Source organism: Schistocerca piceifrons, chromosome X (assembly GCF_021461385.2).
Source record: "Schistocerca piceifrons isolate TAMUIC-IGC-003096 chromosome X, iqSchPice1.1, whole genome shotgun sequence".
Classification (NCBI taxonomy): domain Eukaryota; kingdom Metazoa; phylum Arthropoda; class Insecta; order Orthoptera; family Acrididae; genus Schistocerca; species Schistocerca piceifrons.
This window is the reverse complement of record NC_060149.1, coordinates 117,424,798-117,448,459: the sequence shown is the minus strand read 5'-3', so window position 1 is coordinate 117,448,459 and position 23,662 is coordinate 117,424,798. Positions and strand designations below refer to the sequence as shown.

The 23,662-nt window shown below is 39.6% G+C and overlaps 1 protein-coding gene across 2 annotated transcripts in view; it reads left to right on the top strand.

Annotated features, from left to right (window-relative positions):
- Positions 1 to 16,765: 16,765 nt before the first annotated feature.
- The window catches only part of LOC124721338 (TAR DNA-binding protein 43-like), a 71,682-nt gene continuing 64,785 nt past the window's right edge, over positions 16,766 to 23,662 (top strand). For both annotated transcript variants that reach the window (XM_047246257.1, XM_047246256.1), the window contains exon 1: positions 16,766 to 17,144. In XM_047246257.1, coding sequence (XP_047102213.1) covers positions 16,907 to 17,144 — 238 coding nt within the window. In that variant the 5' untranslated portion in view covers positions 16,766 to 16,906. The remainder of the gene's footprint in view (positions 17,145 to 23,662) is intronic.

The window sequence follows — 23,662 nt, the reverse complement described above, 5'->3', positions numbered from 1 at the left end:
TGAATAACAATAAGGAGATGATCAACATAAAAAAAGCACCCTCTATAGAAGCAAAGCCAGTAGACAAACGTAGGATCATCTATCCATGGTTTCATTCCCAAAGCACAGCTCAAAGATTATGGGTCCCACTGAGAGTCTGTATCATCAAATATAAAATTTAAAAAAAAACTAGATAGTCCTGAGAAATGACTAGATGTTGAAACTGCCCTGGAACGAAAGTTCCAGCGAGTGTTGCTTGCATGTGGCAGTTTAAATCCTATGTCAATTAGCAATACTGTTCGTTTTGATGATTTGCTGAAAAACGAATGGATTGCAGTAAGATCACTTACAAAAAAAAGGTTCAAATGGCTCTGAGCACTATGGGACTTAACTTCTAAGGTCATCAGTCCCCTAGAACTTAGAACTACTTAAACCTAACTAACCTAAGGACATCACACACATCCATGCCCGAGGCAGGATTCGAACCTGGGACCGTAGCGGTCGCACGGTTCCAGACTGTAGCGTCTAGAACTGCTCGGCCACTTCGGCCGGCGATCACTTACAAACATGCGTACTTGTCGTATGATTTTGGAGGCATGTAACAGTACCACATTCAGTTTGTGTGCGTAACAATGAAGAAACATCGCATAGGGACAGAACTGCTTCACCAATTGTTGTAGTCCTCTTTCTCTGCCCACCATTACTGAAGCGCCATCGTATGGTTGAGTAACCACTTTTCCTTCCACATTCCATTCTTTCAATACTGCATGAACAATGTTTGACAAACCTTCAGCAGTTTTATCTCCAGAAACATCGTAAAATCCAACGAATCTTTCCTGAATTTTGTCTGCAATACAGGACCTGAATATTATACTCATTTGACTCTTACATGATACGCCTAATGTTTCATCAGCCTGAATCGAAATGAAATTGCAGTTCTGAATTTCAGATTTTATTTTCTCATTAACTGCCAGAGTTATCATTTCTATTACATCATTCTGTATATCTGGAGACGTTCCTTTAAAGGTTGAGGATGATGACAGATCATCTCAGATTAACTGCTCTCCTTGAGCTAGTAAATCCAACAATTCCAGATAGTTACCGTTGTTGCTGGAGGATTCGTCTTCTCGATGGCCGCGAAAGGCTAGGTCTTGTTTACAAAGAAATACAATTGCCTGAATAAGACGAGCCAATACTCTCCTGCTGTATGCAACTTGTTCATTGTATTTTATTGCTGTCAGACCAGCGGCCTCAGAAAGGGCGTGCTCATTTCTACTTTTGCCCAATAACTGAAATGATTCTTTGTTCTACAGGTGACGTTTTGATGTCTGATGTTTTTGTGCTTTCAAAAATGGTTCAAATGGCGCTGAGCACTATGGGACTCAACATCTGAGGTTATCAGTCCCCTAGAACTTAGAACTTCTTAAACCTAACTAACCTAAGGACATCACACACATCCATTTGAACCTGCGACCGTAGTGGTCGCGCGGTTCCAGACTGAAGCGCCTAGAACCACTCTGCCACACTTTTGTGCTTTCCTGTCAAAGTTCTTTATTGTACAAATTCCCTCATTGCATCATTCCATTTCACCACCAAACAGAAGACATATATAACAATATAATCTGTTATTAACTGCATTCGCAGTCAACCAAGCATACTTTTCGTACCAGGCTGTCTGAAAAGTGCGTTTTTGTTTGGCTTCACTTAAAACAACACTCAGTATAGGTGTAGGTCGTTTGTCCTTCAATTCGTACGTTAATGTAGATAAAGGCGTTTTTAATAAAAATTCTATAAGGTGTAAAGCTGCTGGCTCACTCGTGTTAGCGACACAACGAAAATATGCACTAAAAGAATGACTATGAACACAAACCGCGCGACTTTTCACTTCTGTGTTAAAAGCCAGCGTAGAAGCGGCAGAGACTAGTCTCGATACCTGCTAGCATGTGCAGCGCACCGGCCTTCATGGAAGACGGGAAGTGGAGGGGAGCCGAGAACGCTCACGCACACACAGCCAGGTAAGGGAAGGGAGGCAGAGACAGAGCAGTCGAGTCTCAAGCAGGCAGTTACACCAATACTAAGGGTGCGGCGGCGCGGGCTACAATGATGTTTTCGCACATTTAGTGCTCCTAGTACAAAGTTGTTTGTATTTTTGCTATGAATTACAATTGCATCTTTTTTAAGCACGAATACAGGGGAACTAAGTCTCAAAGTCTCCTCTCACGCTACGCCACTGCTATTTGTATGGCACTTTTAACAACAAATGTGAATTCTCATGTTACAAAACGGTTTGATAAAACAGCAGTGTCCTAATTTCAGACACATGATGTCAATATTGATACACAATGTTTTGTATTGGAAATGATCCTTTTTGTAAACACCACAGCAGTCCCAGAACAACTTTATTTTTTTAAATACATTGTGTAATTACTGTATTGTTATAAAATCTGCAGTGTTTGTTACTCTTGATGATTAGCTGTTTGACCACTGCAGATTTTATAATAATAACACAGTAATTACACAATGTATTTCTGAACCATCCGTGTGTATTACTTTTCTTCCTTGATGATGGTTGAAAAAACCAGAACTGATAGAAAATAAAGTTACAATGTACAGCTGATGGCAAAAAAAATGGATTGTTTCAAATACATAACAGCTGTTGACAGTTACTTTTATAAGTTAATAAGAACAACTTCAGCCTTTAGTGAATATATTTGGATGAGAGGCCCATTTTTGCTTCAGAGCGACAACATTGTATCCCACCATTCTTCACTGAAGTCTGTGAACTATTTGTGCTTACTCAAGCCAAGTTTAACACAGTAAGATTATCAGGAAACTATGCAACATAGCTGTTGTGTTTCTCAACATTAGTATTATCCACACCAGCCCATCTGGAAACACCTCGACCTCTCCTTCAGTTTATCTGTATATACTTTATATGACTTGCAGATGTTAATTTTGTAATTAAACTCCGTAACGCCTGTGTTGTCTCTGGTTGTTGCAGTCTCTGAAAAGATCACATGACGTTCATTATTTCAAAAAGCTGCTTGCCTTTCAAAATAGTTACTATATTAGCTGCCTATGAGAAATTCATCGTCTACGATATTGGACAGAATATTCTTACCTAGAAATGTTGCGTCAGAATCAAAATGACTAGTGTGGCCATCTGAAGAAAGTTTAATTAAATTGTGTATTTTTGTACACACAATGAAAAATTTATGTCCGACAAAAGGCCCACCGCCAGTCTGGAGCCAATGCTGCCTTAATGCAGCATAATGTTTTCTGGTCTCTTTCTTTAGCGTGTCATATTTCTGTCACTGCTGATCACTGGTTCTGCATTATGTTGTTTGTGAATTATAGAGATCGCATACTTTCTCCCATGCTTTGTTCTGAAATATGGAAAGATATGATATTGGTCAAACAACGAAAACTTAATCATTTAACCAATTTCACGAGATATTTCATTATACATACATTACAAGCTTATTTAAATGTTTTGACTGACCTTTTCACTACATGATACTGCATCCGTTTTCTTGTTCTCTATTATGCTTCTGAAATCGTGAACGGTATCGACAAGCTTTAATACATCTCCCAGGGAATAGTTTTGGGCTCTCGATCGCTTTTCACTCATTTGAATCGAGCTCTTTTTGCAGACGACGAGACGTAAATAAACTTTAAAAACGCGCAAAAAATACCCGGAGTGCTCTCCTGCTGTTGCCAACTTAACTCAAAGAGATCGCTATTCCAGGGTAAACTAACCAGAGAATAAAATGGCATCGTACAACGCTCTTTCAAAGCTATACCGTGGTTAGCTTATTCCATGGTTAGCTAACCTTGGATTTAACTGGGCGTTATACAACCGGCCCTAAGAGCCTCCAGGTGACAGCCAGTGAGAGCTTATACATTTGCAAAGGGCAAGGAGCTGCTTGACTCATTCCTGTGAAATTCAAAAAGGTGTGTTAACCTCATATGTCGCTTATGCAGCTTTTAAGACCTAGTTTAGGATAATGAAGGACTTCACACAAACAAAAAGTTATTCGAAAATATATCCCACAAGTTCACTCCATTCATCATGAAAATAAACCTGATGTAAACAAACACAAACCCGATGATCGGTCAGAAACCATAGCACACATACATTCTTGGAAGTGGGTTCTACTTATGCATTAGATATGTTATTGCTACACTACGTTAAATGAAACTTTAAGATATTCTAATGTATTAACAGCCATCAGCGTTTTTCTTAATCACGGTTCAGCTATGTAGTTTTTATTTAAAAAAAAACGTGTACAGCCACAGTCTATGTACTATTGTGCTCTGATTGTCGCGCTGTTAATGCGCAGTATGAAAATGGCTTAAGTTGCTTTCTGCTCCGTAGTAAAACGCGTGTGGAACACGATTAAGAACTGCCGAGAAATAGGTTGTTCTTAATGTTTTCCATAAATTTACAGAAAATTCGGCTTTGAAGTTTTCCGAGGGACTACACTATGTGATCAAAAGTTCCAGACACCTGGCTGAAAATGAATTACAAGTTCGTGGCGCCCTCCATCGGTAATGCTGGAATTCAGTATGGTGTTGGCCCACCCTTAGGCTTGATGACAGCTTCCACTCTCGCAGGCATACGTTCAATGAGGTACTGGAAGGTTTCTTGGGGAATTGCAGCCCATTCTACAAGGAGTGCTGCACTGAGGAGATGTATCGATGTCGGTCGGTGAGGCCTGGGACGAAGTCGGCGTTCCAAAACATCCCAAAGATGTTCTATAGGATTCAGGTCAGGACTCTGAGTAGGCCAGTCCATTACAGGGATGTTATTCTTGTGTAGCCACTCCGCCACAGGCCGTGCATTATGAATAGGTGCTCGATCATGTTGAAAGATGCAATTGCCATCCCTGAATTGCTCTTCAACAGTGGGAAGCAAGAAGATGGTTAAAACATCAATAGGCCTGTGCTGTGACAGTGCCATACAAAACAACAAGGGATGCAAGCCCCCTCCATAAAAAACACGACCACATCATAACACCATTGCCTCCGATTTTTACTGTTGGCACTACATACGCTGGCAGATGACGTTCACCGGGCATTCGCCATACCCACACCCTGCCATAGGATCGCCACATTGTGTACCGTGATTCGTCACTCCACACAACGTTTTTCCACTGTCTAATCGTCCAATGTTTACGCTCCTTACACCAAGCGAGGCGTCGTTTGGCATTTACTGGCGTGATGTGTGGCTTATGAGCAGCCGCTCGACCATGAAATCCAAGTTTTCTCACTTCCCGCCTAACTTTCATAATACTTGCAGTGGATCCTGATACAGTTTGGAACTCTTGTGTGATGGTCTGGATAGACGTCTATCTATTACACCTTACGACCCTCTTCAACTGTCGGCGGTCTCTGTCAGTCAACAGATGAGGTCGGCCTGTACGCTTTTGTGCTGTACGTGTCCCTTCACGTTTCCACTTCACGATCACATCGGGAACAGTGGACCTAGGGATGTTTAGGAGTGTGGAAATCTCACGTACAGACGTATGACACTGGTGACAGTCAATCACCTGGCCACATTCGAAGTCCGTGGGTTTCGCGGAGTGCCCCATTGTGCTCTCTCATGACGTCTAATGACTACTGACGTCGCTGATATGTAGTACCTGGCTGTAGGTGGCAACACAGTGTATATAATATGAAAAAGTATGTTTTTGTGTGTGTCCTGATACTTTTGAACACATAGTGTATATTTAATACAATTGAGTTACAAATACACACGGCATGGGTAGCGGAACTTGTAGCGTAGTAGATCGATAATGTCGTGTAGTTCATGCCTCACTCGATCAAGTCTCGCCTTGGTCATCCTTTTTTTTCGTTCAATTTCAAATACCTACATTCCGTAATTGTACGATTCATCATCACTTTTTATGAATAGTGCACGTGTTCTCGTTTATAATTACATATTGCAACCGAAATTTCCATTTTAATTTCAAATATAAATTCGTAATTATCGATGTTTTATGAGAGATTGTTAATAAAGGTTGCTTAAATTAAGAAAACATAACAGTCGAATTTTTAGAACAAAATGGAAAATCAAATTCTCTTTATTTGGACTGTGTCCATTTTTTTATACCATAGATGTAATCTCACAGGAACCAGAGTGGTAAGTGTCATAGAAAAACAGATAAAACAATCATTTACACAGTATCGAGCCCACCTTACGGATGTTGCATTTTTACATTTTGCGCTGTACCATTACAATATCAACCCAACACAACTGATCTGGAGCCACCTTACGGGTTTTGCTGAATATTATTTTACTCTCTTTAAAAATTAAATGACATTCGAAGCTGTTTCGCCGCGCGGGATTAGCCGAGTAGTTCCGTTTCAGCCGCGCTCGCGAGTGGCCGCTGTTAACTGTTGCGCTGCACTTCAGTGTTTACATCGCTGTACTTGTGCTTCGCCGAGTGCCGTCCGTCCGTTAATCTCCGTGTTCGTTCCTGTTCCTTGTGATCTGATCGCTCTTTCTGGTCTTGCTGCTGCTACTTGGAATTTCGGTTGTTAAACCGAAATTGCTTCGCTTGATTAACCATGGCTACAAACTTCAGGAAGAATACTCTGGTATTTGCTTTTGACAAGGAATCCCGTCCTGTTCAGCCGACATCCCTGGAAATAGATGACTGGATTACACAGGTAATTCGTCTAAATTCTCAAACAGTCCACACGTGGCAACTGGATCAGGAAAAATACTGTGTTTTTGTCAAGTTAATCAGTGCTTCGACTGTTGATAAAGTGTTACGAAAGTGGGGCTATGAAGTAGATTTTGTACATAGAAATGGTTATAAAAGTAAGGTTTCCATCTATGGAGCGGACATTCATTACAAAACCGTTCGTGTCTTGAATCTTCCCGTAGAAATTGAAAATGATAAGATTAAGGAAGCTCTTTCAAACCACGGAGACGTTAAATCAATTGCAAATGAAAGATGATAGCCTCGCTTTAAACTGCAGTGTTTTAACGGGGTCCGCTGTGTAGAGATGGACGTTAAGACGAATATTTCGTCTCGCATAACTGTTTGTGGGTATAAGGCACACATTGTTTATACAGGTCAGGAAGCTACATGTCATATATGCAACGAAACCGGCCACTTCAGACAGGAATGTCCGCGGCGAACTGTTGTTCTTAAAAGTAATTTGATACAGCGTCAGAAGCTTACCTTAAATGATCTGTTACCAAAGAATAGCCCGGAACAACTGGTCGAGGATGTTAACGCAGCGGGCCAAGCTGATGTCTCCCTTCACGATAACAGTAAATTTCCCCCGTTAACAACAAAAGGAAACCCTGTTGCTACGAGTCGTGAAAGTGAAATGCAACCGAAAAAACGACCTCTGGAGATAGCTGATAGTTGTTCAGAGGACGAGCTGTCTTGTCCCACTCCCTCACTTCGCAAGCAAAAACAGTGCGATGAGGAGGCAGAGGAACCTGAAGGCAAAATGTGAATGGAAACTAATGAACAGAAAGATAATACACATACGGTACCAGAAAATGAAGGGGGTGTAAGCAGCATTAATTTGCAAGAAACAACAGGTGCAGTAACCGATTGCAAAGATCAGAATCTATCTGTTAATAAACAAAGTCAGGGAGAGGTTGCAAAACTGCAGTCTCCATTTGTTTCCCTCGATCAGGAAGTGAGTGAAATTAATAAAGAACGAGGAAGTGGTGGCCAAACTGAAATCACGGTCAACACCTCAGGGCAGGCGCTGGCAACCGAAATTGCGAAAGCGTCTGCTGCTGCTCAAGATAAGCCACGAAGTAAAATATCGACGCAACCAAATGAGAATATAGCTCGTAACCAAAGGAAGGGAAAATCCGGTAGGGGCGACCCAAGCCCAAGGAATGTTCAGTCCGAAACGGTCATACACGAATCACTGGAGGAAAAATCAGAAAGTTTACCAGGAAATCAGTCTGCTTGCAGTACAAGAGAAAACATCAGAAGTAGAAAAAAACGGGGCAGTAACTAATAAACTGATTGAAGTGTTATTCCATGTTCAGCCTTCCGAGAAAACTGTTACAGCTTAACTGAACCCTGAACCACAGGAATCTAAATTAGTTCATCAAAACAACTACATAGTGACAGCACAATGACGCAATCTTATTCTGCCACCACAATAAACATAAATAAAATCACGATCAGTTTGAAATTATCGGCCCTTAAGGAATTTTTGTGCGAATCCACGACTGATATTGCCCTGTTACAAGAAGTTCTAATTTCGGATTTCGTAATTCCCGGTTTTTTCAGTTACATAAATGTATCTCCCGAAACAAGTGTTGGAACAGCTATTTTGGTGAGGGAAGGGATTACAGTAAGCGAGGTGGAACGACTGGAATCCGGAAGGGGAATAGGACTAAATATCTATGATGTGACTATCATCAACTTGTACGCCCCTTCAGGAAGTTCTCATCGAGCTGACAGGGCACGTTTCTTCAAAGATGACCTGATATACTTGTTAAGGAAATCGCCAAGACAGTTATTACTTGGAGGTGGTTTTAATTGTGTTTTAAATACACTCCTGGAAATGGAAAAAAGAACACATTGACACCGGTGTGTCAGACCCACCATACTTGCTCCGGACACTGCGAGAGGGCTGTACAAGCAATGATCACACGCACGGCACAGCGGACACACCAGGAACCGCGGTGTTGGCCGTCGAATGGCGCTAGCTGCGCAGCATTTGTGCACCGCCGCCGTCAGTGTCAGCCAGTTTGCCGTGGCATACGGAGCTCCATCGCAGTCTTTAACACTGGTAGCATGCCGCGACAGCGTGGACGTGAACCGTATGTGCAGTTGACGGACTTTGAGCGAGGGCGTATAGTGGGCATGCGGGAGGCCGGGTGGACGCACCGCCGAATTGCTCAACACGTGGGGCGTGAGGTCTCCACAGTACATCGATGTTGTCGCCAGTGGTCGGCGGAAGGTGCACGTGCCCGTCGACCTGGGACCGGACCGCAGCGACGCACGGATGCACGCCAAGACCGTAGGATCCTACGCAGTGCCGTAGGGGACCGCACCGCCACTTCCCAGCAAATTAGGGACACTGTTGCTCCTGGGGTATCGGCGAGGACCGTTCGCAACCGTCTCCATGAAGCTGGGCTACGGTCCCGCACACCGTTAGGCCATCTTCCGCTCACGCCCCAACATCGTGCAGCCCGCCTCCAGTGGTGTCGCGACAGGCGTGAATGGAGGGACGAATGGAGACGTGTCGTCTTCAACGATGAGAGTCGCTTCTGCCTTGGTGCCAATGATGGTCGTATGCGTGTTTGGCGCCGTGCAGGTGAGCGCCACAATCAGGACTGCATACGACCGAGGCACACAGGGCCAACACCCGGCATCATGGTGTGGGGAGCGATCTCCTACACTGGCCGTACACCACTGGTGATCGTCGAGGGGACACTGAATAGTGCACGGTACATCCAAACCGTCATCGAACCCATCGTTCTACCATTCCTAGACCGGCAAGGGAACTTGCTGTTCCAACAGGACAATGCACGTCCGCATGTATCCCGTGCCACCCAACGTGCTCTAGAAGGTGTAAGTCAACTACCCTGGCCAGCAAGATCTCCGGATCTGTCCCCCATTGAGCATCTTTGGGACTGGATGAAGCGTCGTCTCACGCGGTCTGCACGTCCAGCACGAACGCTGGTCCAACTGAGGCGCCAGGTGGAAATGGCATGGCAAGCCGTTCCACAGGACTACATCCAGCATCTCTACGATTGTCTCCATGGGAGAATAGCAGCCTGCATTGCTGCGAAAGGTGGATATACACTGTACTAGTGCCGACATTGTGCATGCTCTGTTGCCTGTGTCTATGTGCCTGTGGTTCTGTCAGTGTGATCATGTGAGGTATCTGACCCCAGGAATGTGTCAATAAAGTTTCCCCTTCCTGGGACAATGAATTCACGGTGTTCTTATTTCAATTTCCAGGAGTGTAGAAAAGATCAGTCACCTAATTTTAATTTCTCAAGTGAACTAAAACAACTAGTTACTGGTTTAGAATTAAAGGATATATGGGAAATCAAATACCCCTCCACTGTTGAGTTCACTTATGTCACGGCAACATCACGTAGCAGGATTGATAGACTACATATTTCTAAAAATCTTGAAACTTCCGTGACTAAAGTAGAAACCATTCCTACGTACTTTTCAGACCATTCAAGTGTCTTAGCTTGCATAAATCTAACAACACAGCCGGTTCGCCGATTCAAGAATCAGTGGAATTTGAACACTTCCATGTTAGTAAATCATGATTTAGAAGTCTGATTAAAGAAACATGGGCAATATGCCTGCGAGCCTGTAGTAGATATGCCACTGCTATTGACTGGTGGGTTAAAATGGCAAAGCCAAAGTTGAGGAAAGTTATTCAATACAGTGCCCAGACCGCAAGGGAAATGAATTCACTATAGAGTATTACTATTCCTATTTGAGAGATCTATATGATCAAGTCTCAGCAGGTTCCTCACTTCGGATAGCAGACATCAAAAAAGTCAAAGCCAAGTTACTTAATATCAAGAGAAGTCAAATGGAAGGGTTGAAAATAAAATCGAAGGCAAATTCGGTGTCAGAAGGTGAAACTACTTCCCTATATCATTTAGTGAAGTATACGAAAAACGGGAGGACTTTTATTGATGAAATTCGAACAAAACACGGTACGATTCTCAGAACCCAGCAGGATATCAAGGACGAGATTTATCGCTATTATTGCGAGCTATATTCTGTACATCAAAGTAGTGATGCTTCCTTGGAAGAATTCCTTGACATCCTAGCCTCGCAGCTGACAGAAGATGACAACGAAAATTTTCTCGAGGTTGTCAGTGAAGAAGACGTGCATGAGACTCTGTGTGCCTCACCACCAAAAAAATCCGCAGGACCGGATGGTCTGCCAGCACAGTTTTACATCCGTTACTGGCCAATAGTAGGTGCGAAAATCAGACATTGTAAATTAGGTTATTCAGCGTAAAATAATTCCGGCTGAGTTTAAGGAAAGTAAAATTGTTCTGGTGCCAAAAAATTATGGAAACAAAGATTTAAATTTTTTCGTCCAATTTCACTGCTGAATTCTGATTATAAATTAATAGCTAGAATAATAAACAAGAGAATTTCATGCCTTACAGATAAAATTATTAGTCAACATCAGAACTGTGCGCAAGGCAGAACCATTTTTCAAAATCTAGCGGAATTGAGGGATATCATTGCAATAACTTCTGTAACAAACATAAAGTGTGCTTTATTGTTTTTAGATTTTTATAAAGCGTTCGATGTAGTAAATCATGAATATCTTCTACAGACATTGAAGAAAATTGGTTTCAACGATAGGGTCATACAGTTGATTAAGAACATAGCAACTGGAATAAATGCTAAAATAGCGGTGAACTGTCAACAATCCAGGCCGATGAAAATACAACGAGGTGTTCCTCAAGGAAGTCCTCTGTCCATGTCGCTCTTCGCCATTTCGCTGGAACCTTTCCTCCGACATGTCCATCCTAGATTAAAAGGCTTAACATTATCAGGAAATAAAACAGTTATAATAGCCTATGCTGACGATATAGGGGTCATTATAAGGAATAATGACGAGGTAACCACGCTAGCAACAGTGGTTGATTCATACTGTAGAGCATCTGGAGCCAATGCAAACAAAAAAAAAGTAAGATGTTAAATCTCAGAGGTTCTGATAATATCAATGTCGAGTGGGCAAAATTAGTCCGACAACATAAAACACTTGGGATCACCCTGACAGCATGCCCTATAAAAATGACGGCTTTAAATTGGAAAGTTGCAGCAGATAAAGTGCAAGGAGCCATTGTAGAGAATTTAACTCGATATATCAACCAAGTTCAAAGAACACAGTATATCAACTCAAGCATCCTTGCTAAGGCTTATTATACTGCCCAGCTGTTTCCAATGCCGAGAATGATAGCGAGAAGAATAATGTCCAAAATCACCAACTTTTTGTGGAAAGGTGAAGTGTTCAGAGTACCTGCTAAAGTAGCCACTTTAGATCCTAAAAACGATGGATTAGGATTAACTGATATAACAGATAAAGCCTCTGCTCTTTTTATCAAAAGGCAAGTTAATTTAATAAGAGACTCGCGAGAAAGCATAACCAGCCAACTTTTCGAGATCATTAAACCTCCAAGCCTGCTTCCCCCGATTGATGTGCAGAATATCAACAGTCGCTTACAGCATGTGAGGATTTTCTATGTTGAGTTTAGTTATGTCAGTGTCGAACTCAGGCAGTCCCGACACTTAACATCGAGAGCCATAATGGGGGAACGAAAGAAAAGTGAAGGAAGGAACAAAATAGAACGACAGTTTCCAAACATTGAGTGGACTGAGATTTGGAAAAACATTAGTTCTAATGTGTTCACGTCTAATATAAAAACGTCATGGTACAAGACAGTTAACAACATAGTTAGCACCAATGAAAGACTGCACGCAATTGGACTCTGTGAAACAAATTTATGTCAACAGTGCCATCTAGTGGTCACATGAATAGTTGGAAGTGGATCCAGGAGCAAATAGTTCTGATTACAAGAACATCCCCTGAGTATATATCGCTGTCATTGATACACAGGCCTGAAGCACGCTATTTCCCAGAAGCAAAAAATAACGCTGTTTACTGGTTGCTGGGAAATTTTGTTAACTACATCCTTAACAAATTAGGATCCGATAGCATCATAGAGTTCAAGGTACACATGCTGTGTGAGTTCCACAAGAAAAAGTTCGGTAATATGTTAAAAATTGTAATTGAAAGAATGGGCATTGGTTAATATAAAAAAGAAGACTGTGTTGACAGTGATGTATTGTGGTTACCTTAAGGATATTATTTAAGATTTTACAGTATATTTATGATGTGTGCTTTTTCTACTTCAGAGAGTAGTTTTTGACATTTATAAGCTAATGCACAGAACTTATGTGACAGTGAGATTGTGTGTCTAATAGTGTCAAAACACAAAACATTAAAGGTGCATTATTGGCTTATATTAGAAATTTGGAAATAGACAGTTTTTATAGAAATGTCCTTATCGATTGATTAAAACCATGAGATTCTATCTGATAAATGTAATATTCAGTGGCTGGCACATTGCCATGTTCATTTTTGCACTGTGATGTGTAAGTCAGTTTCGCAGCACTTCAGATACTTAACATTCAATTAATATCCAGAAAGTGTAGTTGGAAAGCTAGTCAACTTTATTATATATCTCCTTTCTGCCATTCTCAAGTATTTCAGAAATTGTCTAATATGATTATTAAATTGTTTTATATTTAAAATTATCCCATCAACTTGCTGATATCCATCATAAAGAACTAATTATGCTTCTCTAATGATTGGAGCTCATGTAATTCAAAGTGCAGATTTTACTTCTTCAGATTTGAAGTTTGAATGTCTTTAAAAAATTTTTCTTGATGTTTAACTTAATTCTTTCTGGTAATTTAGTCAGTAATACAATCTTCTGTTGTCTTTCCTTAACGTCAGCGTAACTTCATGTATGCATAACTTAGTATGTATTTGGAATGTGTAATATTGTTTTTTTTAATAAATGTTTTTATTAAAAAAAAAGCTGTCTGAGGCGCTGCAGTCATGGACTGTGCGGCTGATCCCGGCGGAGGTTCGACTCCTCCCTCGGGCATGGGTGTGTGTGTTTGTTCTTAGAATAATTTAGGTTAAGTAGTGTGTAAGCTTAGGGACTGATGACCTTAGCAGTTAAGTCTCATAAGATTTCACACACATTTGAACTTTTTTTTTTGAAGCTGTTTCTCTGCTCATCTCTTTTCATGTCTGAACTGCAACTGCTCACTTCATTGCAGGTTAGTTGGACCATCTGGTTGCCCAGTGCTGTTAAAGTTAAATGCGCCAGTAAAGCTGTTTTCCTGCATTATCGTTCAGCTTATGTGCATGTAACACAGCATAAAACGTATCGTTATGATCGTTCTTGACTGAACTGAATACAGCTTGGCTTCCGCTGCACGTAAAACGAAATCCAATGTGATTCAAGCAAACGCGAAGAATACATAGTGTAATGTTTAAATCAGGTTTATTCTTATGGTGAACACATTATAAAAACATACGTAAGTTCTCTCTGAACAACGAGTAGTTTCTCATGAGAAAAGTGTTCCAGTTCTTATTATCTCAAACGACTAATACTATACATTTCTGATTACAGAGGACTATGCAGACAAATTGGAATGAATCCGGTGTTTATCGCTGATGACAGCATAAACGTCATTGTCGCTGGTTTCCTTCATTAACCTGAAGCTGAATTTTAACTTTAAGGAGCGGAACTTCATGTAGTTCTCTAGAAAAGTTCTTTTCTGACTAAAGTAGTTTACGAGTAGCTTTGCATTATTATGTAACATTCCTTTCAGTGGACTGAACCTGCCAATAACACAAAAACTATTGTAAGTATATTTCACACTCATGGAGGTGCAGAAGTATTTATTAAAGTATTGCGCTGGTGTGGACAGTCAGAAACAGTTGACTGACATTGTGATGTAAGCTAGTTAGCTTAATGAGTTTATTATTAGAGCAAGATCTGTACTATCTGTATTTATACTTGTCTGTGTCGAAATATTTTGAAAATTGGACAAACTGTTTTATAGTGCATAGTCTCAATAGTAGTGACACAGGAAATTTTCTTGTTAAAGACGTTTCGAATGAAGAAATTGCAAGTAAAGTGTGAACTGTGTTGCAGGAATTCATGATTAATGATTATTAACACTACTTTAGCACTGTACAACAGTGAGAGTTTAGAATAAAAACTGTTTTTGCTGCCTGATTGCCATTTGTGTTTTTAATGATAAGTAAAAAGCAAATGAAAATTATCACTGATAATGACAATTAGTTACAGAAGTATAGAAAATCGTCAAAACAGATTTTTATGGTGAGAATCATAACAAAGCAAGCGATAGTTTGTTTCTTTGTTACGATTTGTAAACTTACATGGGCTATGCCTCATCAAATGAATAATACTGTTTATCTTAAAATAATAACGATTATTAACAAATTTATTATTTCATTAGTTTCGATTTTGATGAAATTTGGTACAAATTCCACATATAAGAAACCTAATATTTGGTATGAGCGTAGAAGAACGTTGTGGCAACATAGTTTTTTCCATAATTTTCTGGAACAGCTCGGACTAAGGCGTTCGTGATTATAAGTCACAGAGAATGATGTCGAAATGTAATCTATAGTAAGGATTTTCAGGATTATTAGGAAGCTGTATTCCTTACCTCCTCAGCTGATTTTCATTCTCCTAAAATAAAGAGAAAAGTGACGGCCATCTGTGAGTATTGTTAACTTTCCTGCCACAAAGTGGAATATCAGAACAAATGCCACAAGGCCTTGTCGTATACGTCACTTAGCTAAAAAAACTGTTTTTTCCCCTTATAAATCAAATTATTTTGGTTTGCATACGGTTTATAACACACATTAGCGCTATTTCCTCAACAAACCAAAACAAACAAGACGTGTTAGATCCGACACCGCATTGTTGTAAGAAGTTTAATTTTTACTGAAATTTTGCTGATCATGGCTGTATCCCGGTCAATTTGGCGATGTAGGCATTCATTACTGCCACATATTGCGGAGCACAAATTACAACTCTATTTTTATATTTTTCAAATGAGCGCTTTATTAACTTAAACAAATGCATTATAACCAAAACACGCGAATAGTACAAAGTAGACTACTGTAAGCTTTCGCTGACTGTCACCAGAAAGCCCTACGATTTGCAGACCCGAGGCCAGTCGAGAGCGTCCGATAGGCACCAAGATTTGACCTCCCTAGACGTAAGTGTCTGGACTTTTATGAGTACCCTCCCACCGGCAATCCCGTTTGTACCAGCTGGGCTTTTTTTACCTTTCGCCACCTACGGTAGTACCGCAGATAACCGATAGGTGTGCACTACTCGTAACTCTGAAATACTCTTGGTTAACCCTATCTTCTGAACAACTATACTTCGAATTTTAGTGTTGAACACATAAAACATTACATTGGGACACCCGATCTATTGGTAGGCATGAAATATAAGCAAATTTAAAAATGCACAGAAAACTGCGTTGTGTAACCAGTCATAATGATTACATGACACAGAGGACAAACACGATGGTACTGTTCAGTAAATTGTATGCAGTCTTACAGAGGTCAGTGTTGCTGACACTGGTTAATAATGCAGCTCTACCCTACCTTATTAAAAATTAGGTTTTCAGGTTTTTTCGGACCCAATGAAAAAGTTAGTTCGATTCGGATCACTATGATATTGTGGGTAGTGGGATATAGACCCAATAAGCAGTAGCAAATTATATTTTGAAACATGCAGAGATGAATTATAAAATCAATACTGAAATAACGCTATGTATTTATCATTTGATTTCTGATTGTACGTTTGCTGTATAACAATTATCATAACCTTTATACAATTTTAGCGCTCCATTTACGTTGTGAATCTTATACAGATATCTTTCATGTATCAGTACTGACAATTCTTTGGGATATTTTGATGATGACGCTACTGACAAGGAGTTTTGTTGTAGACTAGCAATACTAGGTGCTGTTGCTAGCATTGTATATATATTTATGGTCTCAAGACTCTAAAGTATTAATTTTATATAATAACAAACTGCGCATTCAAACTCATACATCTTGCCGTTCGTAAGGGTTAATGTCGATTGTGTACCAAAGGTTGTTTTCGCAAAGACTGTGTAGAAATACAGTTGTGTGATTGCTGGCAGTGCTTGAGTGCTACATTCCATACTGTGTTGAAGATCTTTGTGCATCATTTCTGAAGGCACCCTAAGATGCTTATGTTAAACTACCCGACGATTAAACGACGCTGTTCTGCGCCTGAGTTGTGTTGTGATAAAGTGTAAAACTGACATAAAAGTGAATAATGAGCGCGTACTTACAGGTCGCAGAAGATGAAGGAGAAGAACCCATAGAACTCCCTACCGAAGATGATGGTACATTATTGCTTTCAACGCTAGCAGCTCAGTTCCCTGGTACCTGCGGTCTCAAGTATCGGAATCCAGAATCCCGGACAATGAGAGGCGTTCGACTCGTAGAAGGAAGGTTACACCCTCCAGAGAATGGCTGGGGAACAGGAGTGTATTACTGCGTGTTTCCTAAAGGTTAGTATATAAAGTATTGGCTAGAGTGTGTACAAACAGCACTTTCTCTCATTCTTGGCGAGAGTGCGCAGATTCTGGTCATTTAGCTGGAGTAACGTGATGAGGAAGAATGTTTTTAATTATGTTTGGATTTATTTTTGTCAGTGTCATAGTTTATTATCAAGGATATTTACAAACAAACAAATCTACTGTATGTTGATGTGTTTGACGTGGAATCATTTAAACTGCCTAGTTTACAACTGCCTGCTTCTATGTCACTTGTTAACAACCGAAAACATTTTTTTCTGTTTGTTGCCTACTTTATTTTAGTACGGTTCAAGTTGTGTAAACAAATAGTCTTACCCTTTGAAGTTGCCATTCAAGTTTCCAACCACTGTCCCGCTGTTCAGGGTCTTTATTTTCAAACTGCAGAAAACCGGTTGTTCAGCTGACGGAGCTAGTACCAATACCGCACAACCCAGAGTTATATGTATTCAGAATGTAGACTTATTTGACTGTGTAACATTTTTGCAGAGTGCAACTGACGAACATAAAGTGACATGACGTTATATTTTCCGTTAATCTTTCATGCCTTATGTACTTCTCGATGTGATGACGGACTTTGTGACACGCTTTTGAAACTTGTGGTCTTATGATGTGAAGATATCTAATGAATGCCATATTGAATTTAATTCGTTACAATTTGTTTTTCTTCCCAAAAATTACGAGTTGTCACGGCGTGCTTACGTTAGGCTGATTGCAGTAGGGCTGTAAAAATGTATTTGCCAACTATGTTTTTGTTTTGTTTTTGTTGTTGTTGTTGCTGTTGATTTCTGTGGATCTGCTTGTAACAATACAACAATACTACTGATTCTGTACCTTTTAAATTCGCATTCGTGTTGCAGTCAGGTTAATGCATGTTTGGAAGTTATATTACAAAAGAGTACACTTTCAATTGATCATATAAGCATTCTGTGTAAACTAAAAATAATTCTCTCAGAAATTTCTGATCTTGCATTGAAAGTTATTTGTTCGATCCTAGATTATAATAGTTGTAACGGTGTTAACCATTATTATTCAATTGAGCCGGTCAGTATCTTTCTTTGGTGACTGATTAAAAAAAATTCACATAGAGTTGTAAAATATTATCTTTCAGTATACATTATAAATTAACTTCAAGAATTTCAATGTGATTTAAAATAATTATTGACCAACTGCTCCATATACTAAAAATCTCATATAAATTATAGTATGTGTGTGTATAAATAAACAACTGTTGTGTATCAGCAAACATTTAGGGTATATTTAAATGTGTTTTTGTGTGTATTAACCAAACAGATTTTTGTAATAGATATGTTTTTCTTTGAATAAGTCTATGGAAAATTGCCTTTGTTCGTATTTAAAAGAGGGGAAATAGCTAATATTGCATAGAACATCCAAAGTTGAAATGACTAAAGTATAACTGAGAATTTTCTCATGTCTAAAGGGTCAGTTTTCTTACAACACTGTGATGGTAAGATTACTAGCTTGTCACATATTAAAAATTCAGTATTTTGGAATATACTTTCCCATAGAGAAACAGTTACATTTGCCAGGTCCAATTGATATCTTTTCAGTCTGTTAATCCGCTGTTGGAAGTAGGTCACCAATACGTCGTCATAGATGTGTAATCATAACACATTGGCATTGTAAACTAACAAATGAATCCAGATACCTAGTTTGAAATCCACAAGCTTATTATCCCAATAGGCTTACACATATTGACATTTGAGTAATTTATGAATGAACAGAATTTATTGTCAATATTGACCATTGCAAAAATGCTGTTTTCCAAATAAAGAAATAAATTAAACACTTATGTACTGCAAATGTTTTACTTGTTGTAAAGGGGTCGAAGAAAGAGAGAGAAATGGAGTAGGGTTGAGGGAAGTGAAAGTAAATACTTTATCTCCAACTTATGGCCTAAGAATTAATTTTGGGGGAATTGATGGATTAACCAATCCTCGCAACACAGCAGATTAAGGGAAGTGTTAGAAGGAGAAGCAATAACAATGATTAAATAATAGCTGAGGTGCTGTAATACACTGCTCAAAAGAAATAGGGGGAACAGGACATTGGGCATCTGCCATACACCATTGAGCCATAATTGAGGACTGAGTATGTTACCCAATTATACCCTTATCTTTCAAAAATTAAGTACATGACAAAACATCACAATGTCCTTGTTCATTTACATAACAAGGACTGAAATGTCAGAGAGGTGTCAAAAGTAGAAACAAACATTCATCCCATCACTCTGGGCACTGTTTGTTGGACTTTGAGAGTTTCAGTAACATGGGATGTGCCCTCCATGAGCATTTATCAGTTCTTGACACCCACATGGCATGCTCCGTATAAGTCTACGGAAGTCACCCTGCAGTATCCTTTTCCATTCTTCAATGAGAGCCCTTGATGGATCTTGGAGAGTCTGTGGTGGAACAAGTCAATCACTAACACATCTGTCATGCTTGTCCCACTCATGCACAACGGGGTTTAGGTCGGAACTCACAATTGGGCGCACCATTAATTCAGTGTCCAGGTTTCACAAGACATGCATGGTGACACCCACCACGTGGGCCTTGGCATTATTGTGTAGGAGAAGGAATGCAGGGCCACCACCGTACGCAGCTGCCAACAGGATGTGTTCGATGTTGCACCTGGTGGGAAGGTGACCACGGACAACAATATCTGTACAGCTGTCAAAGCTGTCAATAATGATGCCTCCCCACGTCAACACAGAACCTTTGCCAGATCTGTTGATTTCCTGGACAATAATTGGCGAGTACTGCTCAAATTACATTTCTCCATGTGAACATGGCCAACATCTTGCATCAGAGGAAATACCAACTTATCTGTGAATAACATGTTTTGCCAATAACAAAGTTGTCATTTGATGTGGTAGCACCAGACCTGAAGGCGAGCTGTGAGATGTTGACTTACGAAGCGAATTCTCAAACAGCACACCTATGTCATAAGGTCCTTTTTTGCAACCTGTTCCAAATGGTCTAATTGGAAACAGCATCTGCAGTTGCCCTTCTGAGGTTGTCTTGCAGGGCTTTGGTGGTAGCAGTACGATGCCGCAATGCAGAGATGCTCAGGTATTGCTCTTCACATGGGATTGTCACACATCAGCGACCTTGTTCTTTTTGCCTTGTGTACTGATCTGCCTCCCTGTATTGTGTCCACAACCTATGGGTTACAGTTGGACAGACATTTACATCTGCAGCAACATTACAGAAAGTATATGCTTCTTGGATCAAACAGACTGCCCTTGCAACTTGTACTGTATTAAGATGTTGCATTGCATGTGCTTGGTTGAATACAATGTCAGTAAATAACTGCCGTCTGTGTACTTCACCAGAGAACACTGGGCCACCAGTGCTCACTTCCTTCTGAGGGGTCACCTGATCCTGTAATGCATGACACAGTTGATAAGTGGGGAATGACTTAAATTGTTGCATACATGGAAAGTGAATATCTCAAGCTATGCAATAAAATGACAGATACCGTCTGTATAAAAGAGATTTAACATACCTGATGTTGACACATGTTCCCCTAATTCTTTTGTGCTGTGTAGTTGTTTGTGCAGGCATTGGTTATAATTTTCTCATTAAAATTTGGAGAGTAAGAGAGTAGTTTGGTAGTATAGTGGAAATAAATAATATTTTCAGAAAAATTGCAAGTTGATTAGCTAACTAGCTAAGAGTAACAACACAGACGTTGCTTTAGTCTTTTCTGTATTGTCATTTTTATGTCCCTTTTTTTTGTACTTTTTTCCAGGAAATTTTCCTCTGAATGATTACTTCTTTCCATTTATTCCTCTGCATTTCTTTACTGTCATGTTTCTGTGAGAGAGTGCTTACTTTTTATAAGTCAAATGATGTCATACATCATAATAATATTCATGATATATGCAGTTGCTAACTGGGTGCAATACCTTATTCGTGCTGAGGACGATCACTTTTATTCACTGCTTGAAGTGCTGTCCAGTTGCTGCCTAGTGCTTACTTTACTTTCAGTGTAGCCTCTGTTCTGGCAGGTATACTGGGTTGGGATCCCATTCTCCAAGGAGAGCTCCAATATTGGCAGGCATATATGTTGAGTATCCACAGTCTAGTATCATGCTGGTATCCAAAACATCCGGTGAATGTATGGTTAGGTCCAAATCAATATTTTGACCAAGCAGGCACATTACTAGAGTATTTTTCTTGTTGTGATGTTATCACCTTGAATGCCACATGGTATACCTTATAGTTCTTTCATAATGACATTTGCAGTTTTCATTCAGTAGATATTCTAATACGGTGCAATGATATTGGCATGTAAAGACCCTTCACCCCTTTTCACAAGAAATAACATACCTATTAACACTCACACCAGCAGATTTCAGTGAAGACGCTATTCACCAGATATCCCTCTAACCAGTTATCCTTCATTAGAGTATCACATACTATAATGTAAGTAATTCATTACCACTAAAGAGGATTTTTCCCCAATTACTGCATATGTCATGTGAGGAAGCATATGGCATGCATTAGTATCATTTGTCACTTTGTAAGAATGAGTTTCAAACTGCTTTCTGTCCATGAAAATGTAGACTAAGTCTGTTTCCACTCCACTTCCAACTCAGCTTGTTAAGCTTAGAGGAATTCAAACTTTCTACATTGCTTTATTACATTGGGTGCATCTTATTACATGGTCATATTACCAATAACATTCGCACTGTGGCCTATTTAGTGCACCTGGGCTTTTGCTAGAAAACACACACACACACACACACACACACACACACACACACACACACACACACACACACAGAGAGAGAGAGAGAGAGAGAGAGAGAGAGAGAGAGAGAGAGAGAGAGAAGTTACACTTTTCTCAGTGAGCAATCAAATAAATTGAAAAGCTGTTTAGAACATTTTAACACCTTTTGACTTTATTTGATTTAGCAAAGACAGTGAAAATTGTGTCTATGTAATGTTGTATTTGGTTCGTTTTAAGTCATTGGTCGTTGTACCAAGGGAGATGGCTCAGCAGATAGACAATGGCTCTGGTCATACCGATTATGGTATACATTATCTCTCACAAGTCACAGTAGGCAAATGCTTCGAAAGTTGGTTCAAGATTCCATGATTGTGACTGACAAGAAAATGAAGTACAAACTTGGATACAACACACAAAATATTAAAGGAAATTTAGCTGCTTCATCATGGATAGTAATAAACTGAGTAGTTAGTTAATAATTTTCATATGACATTTCAGTTTTTTATTAGAAAACTACAAATATGTCCACATGGAAAGCAGGAAATGTGACAAAGGAAAACTTCTGGGGAGTTGGTTGTTTCTCAAATCTGTTTCACATTTACAACTCTCAAAGTTATGCAGCACAGTATCCTGCAAATATTTGTAAATAATAAATTCGACCCTTATTTTATTTAGTTGGTATTACCATCAAATTTCAAACACTAGACCCACTAATGCATCCTCTATGTGCTTCAGGAAATTTAATACATTACTGTCTGTTACATCAGTTCTGTCCTAACCATATCACAAAAATATTATATTATAATTTTGTTAATTACAATAAGCCTTCCCTCAAGATGGGGTCTGATAATATTTTATACTGAATTTGTGGTATCCCATGACCACACAAGTAAGTATAACAGATAGTCAAATGAAAACAAAACAGATGGGAAAAAGTAAGTACATGTTATTATTTCAGAAGTAATCGCTGTAACTGTTAATACATTTATCCCACCATGAGACAAGATGTTCAGTGCCTTCGTGGAAAAATGTTTGGGGTGACAATGGAATCATGACTGTACCCAGGCATGCCTTCTTTGTCTGAAGCAAATTGACAGCCGTGAATGTGTTTCTACAGGGCGTAAAAAAAAATTGAAATCACATGGGGAGAGATGGGGAACGTATGGAAGAAGTTATTCCCAGTGAATCTTCTGCAGCATAGTGAAAACAAGCTAGAGAACATCCGAGCTTAGACCCAATCCCTCTCCACGTATTCCATATTTTTGGGTAGCCCAAAGAAAATCATTTGCGGCCATTGATTTGCTTCGAAGATGCACCAAGATACAATCATAGTCCAATAGACAGCCACAAACATTTTTACATGAAGACATTGATTGCCTTGTCTCACAGTGGAATAAACGTGTTAATAGTTATAGCAATTAGTTTTGAAATAATAAACAGTTTACTTTACTTCCTTTTCTTCTGCCTCATTTTCATTTGACTGCTCCTGTTAGCATCACAGACTCTATTACCATTTATCACATAGCCTCAAACAGGTGTTTGAACTTATCATGAAAAATTTTTGTTGACAAACTGGTTTCCACTACACATCTGCTCACAGCCACAACGAGACTAAAGACTGCTGTACAAACTTCTCTGGAGATGATTGAGGCATGTTACTGTCATTTCGGAGTGAAGTGTCTCTTGTCAACTGCATTGGCTTCTGGTTACGTTTATGTACCATTGAAAATGACATA